Here is a 6,739-nt window from a genome sequence, read left to right as displayed (position 1 = left end):
GTTGAATGTGAAGGTCGTTGATGATATCTAATGTTGTTATTAATGTATCATATTGATCTATCCGGTAAACAGGATGAAATCTCTCAAATATGGAAGGTTCTATCGAAATTTTATTGAAAATTAGCAATGAAATTTATTTTCGTCATTACATTATCATAAATTAGCGACAAAAATAAATATTCTATCGCTAATGTTAGCGATAAACTTTTATTTCCGTCGCTAATATTAGCAATGAAAATTAAATTTCGTGGATAAATTTGTAACCAAACAAATTTCTATCACTAAATTATGTCGGGGACCAAAATTATTGCAATCGAAAATTTTTGAATCGCTAATCGTTGTTCTCCTTATAGTCTATTTTGGACCCAATTATTCCCGAGGGGTATAGTCGTCTTTTGTCACCATTTTAGACATAATATTAATTTTCTTTTAAGATGTTAAGGCGTGAAGGGTAATTGAAATGTAAAACCTTAATATATTTTTTTCAAATCTTACAAATAATTTGATTAAAAATGGCAACTATCAATTGATTGGAATAGCCTTGAATCAACTAATAAACATCAGATATTTTATAGAAGTATTTAACAATGATCAATAGTGAATTAAAATTACATTTAAAATTTTAAAAAAAATAGACGTGTTGTGTAATAATTTTGAAATATTATTTCAAATAGTGCCCAGTAAATTTAAATGATTATTGTTATTATTATTTAAAATATTTATTTATTTTCTCAGTTAAATCATTTATTAAGCTCTTCGCTGTCCAAAACATAGTTCACACCGACGTTTTTGTACTTATTCGAATTTCATGCTCATCCTCGCATTGTTCTTGTTTGAATGCTTAAAAAAAAACAAAAAAAACAAAGACCACTTCTCCTCTGAATGCTTCAACCTTCATTGTCGAAGATTCTGTAAGCAAAACCACTTCTCCTGCCATCGATTTTCATTTATTTATTCATTTATTTTTATCAAATTTACAGTATATTTATAAATAATTTATATACATTTTAGAGTCTCATTTATTTATCAAATTTAAAATCCCTTAATTTAAATTTAGAAGATAGTAATTTTTCTCTAATGGGTTGATATCATCATATATAAGAATAAGAACTGACAAATAAATCATTGTTAGCTATAGTACGTATCAGATATATATAACTATATCAACTAATTGAATATTCGTTTGTTAACACATTAACAAGTATATATCAAATATATATCATCCAATTTTACCTCTATCCATGTTGACCTTAATTCTGACCAATAAATCAATACTTCAAGTTAAAATCAATCCGTTAATCATGAGATCATATTTTGATGGTCCGAACATATTTAATTTTAGCTTGAGTTTGACTTTTGTTAACAAATTAATCAAAAAATAAAACTCTGGTTATTATTATATTAATAGAAGATGTAAACTTTAATATTTTACGTAAGAAATTTAGATCTCATTATCATCATGCAAATGTACTATCTACATAACATCACATGTATTACATAAATGATCACATGTCACATCACACGTATAACATATATAATAATATAATACATCACATACAATATATATGACATTACACATCATACACATGACATAAATAATCAATATTAGAATGTATAAATTGACATTACATAAATTATGTCATACTTATCGTAATATTATTTATAAAATAAAATATGATTAAAAATTTGATTTCATTCCTATAATTAAATTAAATTAAGAAATAAATTTCTAAATTTTAATTACACATTTTATATAGTAAATGATTTTCAATTAAGATCTAATTAATTAGAAAACTATTCTCTACTTTTAAATCTCCTAACAAATTAGGAAATTTATAATTAGAATTTCTTAATTAATTAATTCAAAATCTTTCCAATTTTATAAATTATTTAAGAAGCTTTCCAAAATTGAAATTTTCTAATAAATTAGGAAACTTTTTAAAAATAAAATTTATTAACAAATTTATAATTTTTACAAATTAAAAATTTAAATTATTATATAATATTTACATGTTAAAAAATTTTAAATTATTTTAGAACTTTCTAAAATAGAAATTTCCTAACAAATTAGTAAACTTTCTAAAAATAAAAATTCTTCCATATAAAATAATTATTATGCCATCAATTTTCATTTATATATTCATTAATTACTTTATTATTATTATTATTATTACTACTACTAACATTTAGATTCTTTGAGTTGATTTCAAGGAAAATTTTGTCTTGGCCTTCCTATCCCATTCATTCATAGTAGCTATCATCTTCGAGAGAAAACTGAGTAGCTGATTTCAACTTTCCAGAACTAAGAAGAGGCGCAGCATTTCCCAGTACTTTTCAGGTGATTTCTCACTCTCTGTCTGTTGCTTGACTGAAGAGGGAGATGTGAACGGATACTACTTTCGATTTGGGGTGAACTATTTTGAAGTTATTTTTGTGAATTTATTTTGGCAATCGGAGAGCTTATAAAATGAATCAAAACTGGGTGTTTTCTTCTTCTTTGGCATCCCAATTCCCAATTTTAATTCTTTTCGGCTAATTTTGTTCCCTTTTCTTCGCTAATTTTATCAGAATTTCTATTGAGGAAGAAAAGGAAGTCTTTTTTTACACAAACTTCAAAGTGGAAACACTATATGTATCTTCTCTGATTTAATTATTTTTAACAAACGAAAAAAAAAACTTCAACTGTCGGCCAGGAAATTCTCTGTTGACTTTATATATTGGGGACAGGAAGTAGGAATAAATGAAGGATTTGGAATGAATTAAATTTCCTTCCTTCTCTTAAATATTACTATATAACTACATACCACTTGATTCTATAGAGCTCCTTTCTTGATCGACAAAATCTATGATTTAAATAAATTCACTCTTCCTGGCAAGTTGGGCTCAGTGAAACCTTCGCAAGGTATTTTCTGCTTGACTAAAGATTTCGTGAGAGTTGTCTTTGCGAGGCAGAAAATTGATACCTTATCAATTTTTAATCCTCTTACAGGGAGAAAAGAAACCTGGACAATTATGATAATTAAGAGGTTGATTATCATTTATGATTTTGATTTTTTTGAAGACCTATATCTGCCAAATGACATGAAAAATTGCAACTAGAAGCCCTTCAATGTAACTGGATCATTTCAGTTTGATCTCAGGTCTACGAACCATTTCATACCAATTTTTTTTGGCACCTCTGAATACTTATCATCTAGCTATTGGATTCGTAACGTTTTCTAGAAAAGCTAGTTTAAACAATTGTGATAATACATTTTGTGATGATAAATCTGTTTTGTTTCGCAGATGTTAAATGCTACATTTTATGCTTGGACTTGCACATTTACTGTACTGATATTACTTAAAGCAAAAGCAGAGTTAGTAAATATTACATATGTTGAAAGTGCTGTAGCCGCAGGTGCAGGTGAGATTCTCTTGGGCTTCAGGTTATTTTGTGTGCAGTTCACATATGTTATTATTACATATTGTTGCAGTATGTTTGGATGGAAGTCCCCCAGCTTATCATCTGTCTAGAGGTTCTGCATCAGGAATCAATAGTTGGTTGGTCCAGATTGAGGTATATCCTAACACTTGGTTAGTGTTTTCAAACAAGCAAACAAAACCCCATATTCTAGGTTAATATTTATAAGACTGCTAGCCAAAATTATGCTTATCTGAATTAGTAAATCCATTGGAGTTGCTAATTGATATTATCTTCTTAAACTAAGCATCTACACCAAACACTAAGTAATCCTGTTTAGTAGCAAGCAATGTTTTTTCTCAAGTATATCTAGTTATCGTGCTTAAGACTATAAAGGAAATACATCTATTTTTCAGGGAGGAGGATGGTGCAATGACTTAACAACTTGTCTAGCTCGAAAGAGAACCCATTTAGGATCTTCGAAACAAATGGCTACACCACTTGCTTTTTCAGGCATCTTGAGCAATAGTCAAGCATTTAATCCAGGTACAAAAGTAAGAGAGTTTTGTCATCTTCAGAATAGACTATTTTTTTTATTCTACATAAATTTTAAACTGGGGTTGTTGGGGGAAATTATTACTACAAAATGGCAAATAAATCAGATGAACTATGTTTTTCACATATTGTGATATGTCTCATTCTGCAGAGTATAACTTATACATAATGTAGCATAGCGCACACATGATCTCAATGCAAGTATGTTTTATCTTGAATACATTTAGAATTTTATTTTGTTTTAATTGTTGATGGATTTCATGAGTGGGATTAAACTCACTCAACTTAAATACGTATTAGATAAGTTCTATCACTAAATGGGTAGAAAATATGAGCACCTCCTCCTGAGCATGGTACGACGCATTCATGCACTAAGCCCATATAAAAGTTGAATTGGCCTTTTGGTCAATGTTGAGAAGCTCACTTAAATGTTGAATTGGCTTCTTGGTGTTGGCATTCAGGCCTTTTTGGTCAATATCTGTGATAACATGAAATGATCTCCATAGATCTACGCAAATGCTGAATGCAGTTATGAAATGATAAACAATTTGTCTTATAAATTTTCTTTTCTAACATCCTCTCTGTGTACTTGGGTCATTCAGATTTCTACAACTGGAACAGAGTCAAGCTTCGTTACTGTGATGGCTCATCATTCACTGGGGACATAGAAAAAGTAGATCCTGTGAGTCAGATTGACCTTGCATTTTCTGTCGCAATGATGTTTGGAAGGATACCATTCTTATACATATTGAAGCAAGATCTAAATCTAGCCTTTGTTCAAATCACTCATTTTCAAATTTACTAGGTCACCAATCTTCACTACAGAGGAGCCAGGGTATGGCGTGCCGTTATGGAAGATCTACTTACACAAGGAATGAGTGAGGCTGAAAACGTATGCTTGTAGGTGCTAATTTGGTTATCATAATTCAGTCACATTGGTGATTTTTAGTCAGTATTGCAGGCACTTCTTTCTGGTTGTTCAGCTGGAGGATTGGCTTCAATACTACATTGTGACAGTTTTCGAAACTTTCTACCAGCAAGTGCCAAGGTCAAATGCCTTTCAGATGCTGGTTACTTCATAAATGTGTAAGCTGTGCATCCTTCTTAAATCAAAGAATACACCAATCAAATTTACACTCTGCAAGTTCAGCACAAGATTCATTAGTTGTGCCATTTGACAGGAAGGATATTACTGGAACTGAACACATCAAGACCTTCTATAATGGTGTGGTCACAACACATGTATGAATATGATGCAATTCCATGTTCAATATGTAAATTCTAAAATACTTTAATTTGCGACGTTCATAAAAATTGGTTATTCATGTTTATAAGGGATCAGCAAAGAATTTGCCTCACTGCTCTTCGACAATGGAACCTGGACTGGCAAGTAGTTCTGACGAAGTAACTATGCATTGTACACTCCTTTTCTTTTTCATTTCACTGATGATAATGCACATGTACACAGTGCCTTTTCCCACAATACATGGCTCAAGGAGTAGAGACGCAGTTGTTTCTTCTAAATGCAGCTTATGATTCATGGCAGGTATGGACTAAAAAGTGCTATTCTGAAGTCTTTGTCGAGTAATGACCAATCAAAATACATGATTTTTTTTCGCTGGATATGATACTCCCTTTTCTTGAAGTATTACTCCTCTCCACTTCAGATAAGGAATATTTTGGTACCGGGAAGTGCTGATCCTCAGGGAACTTGGAAGGCCTGCAAGCTTGATTTGAAGCTATGCTCTCCGGCTCAGCTCGAAATCATTCAAGGTGAACTAATCAAGATCCTTAGTTCATGAACCGACTAGAACCAGTTTGCATAGTTTATGAAATCGAATACTGAAGCATTAGAATAAGAAGTTGCACAATGTTTTTCATAGTAGTTTGTTTTTTTCATGACAGGGTACAGAATGAACTTTTTGGATGCATTAAATGGATCAAGTGATTTAAGCTCAAGAGGCCTTTTCATAAATTCATGTTATATCCACTGCCAATCAGAAACACAAGAGACATGGTTTACTGAGGACTCTCCTATGCTTAACAAGACTGTAAGTCCTATATTCACATATGATAAGCAAAGTTCTAATTGTGGGTCTATCTAACGATATATCATACTTGTACAGCGAATTGCGACAGCAGTTGGAGACTGGTTCTATGGCCGAAGACCCTTCGTAAACATTGACAGCCCCTACCCTTGTGACTCAACTTGTCACACCAATGTCTCTCCTGATGATGCGCCAGAAGCATAGCAATTAATTTCGCTCCGGGTAATTTTTGTTGCCATATTCTATTTGTTGCAGTGATCCAAGCTCATTTGGAAGAATAATTTCAAGTCATTTTAAAAAAAATTACATTGGCTCATGATTTATTGGCCATTGATATACATAACATGTAAAGAATACATTTTTTCCCCTTTTAACAATAATGTCAAAGAAAACTAACTTACAAATATTGTTTGCTCTATGTTTTTTGTTTATGAATTTTATGATGTTGAAATATTGGGGTAGCTAAGTCAATATATTTCGAGCTCAAGGTAAGAAGAGTTTAATTTCAATATAACATATAAAGAAAATAATACATTTTCTTTTATTCCTCTTTACTTGAACTATTTCATTTTATCTCTTTTTCCTCCCCTTCGAGTAAACATAACACACAAAACTTCTAATAATTCCAAATTGCAAAGGAAGATCCTTCCAAACTTGTAGGACCCTTTCAAATCATTAAAGTGTGCTCCAACCTAAGCATCTTGCCTTTCACATCTTGTGATGGATTAGATGTGCT

At 31.1% G+C, this 6,739-nt stretch overlaps 1 protein-coding gene across 1 annotated transcript; it reads left to right on the top strand.

Moving 5' to 3' along the window:
- The first annotated feature begins 2,203 nt into the window (after positions 1-2,203).
- On the top strand, positions 2,204-6,400 carry LOC122054025 (pectin acetylesterase 8-like). The gene is made up of 13 exons (XM_042615879.1): positions 2,204-2,338; positions 3,286-3,403; positions 3,474-3,556; positions 3,817-3,946; positions 4,558-4,637; positions 4,761-4,847; positions 4,917-5,041; positions 5,137-5,197; positions 5,291-5,341; positions 5,424-5,501; positions 5,623-5,728; positions 5,861-6,006; positions 6,082-6,400. Exons 2-13 carry the CDS (start codon positions 3,286-3,288, stop codon positions 6,205-6,207), a joined length of 1,191 nt encoding a protein of 396 aa, XP_042471813.1. The 5' UTR covers positions 2,204-2,338; the 3' UTR covers positions 6,208-6,400.
- Positions 6,401-6,739: the final 339 nt, after the last annotated feature.

The sequence above is a fragment of the Zingiber officinale genome, chromosome 3A, assembly GCF_018446385.1.
Source record: "Zingiber officinale cultivar Zhangliang chromosome 3A, Zo_v1.1, whole genome shotgun sequence".
Taxonomy (NCBI): Eukaryota; Viridiplantae; Streptophyta; class Magnoliopsida; order Zingiberales; family Zingiberaceae; genus Zingiber; species Zingiber officinale.
This window is presented reverse-complemented; position numbering and strand designations above follow the sequence as displayed.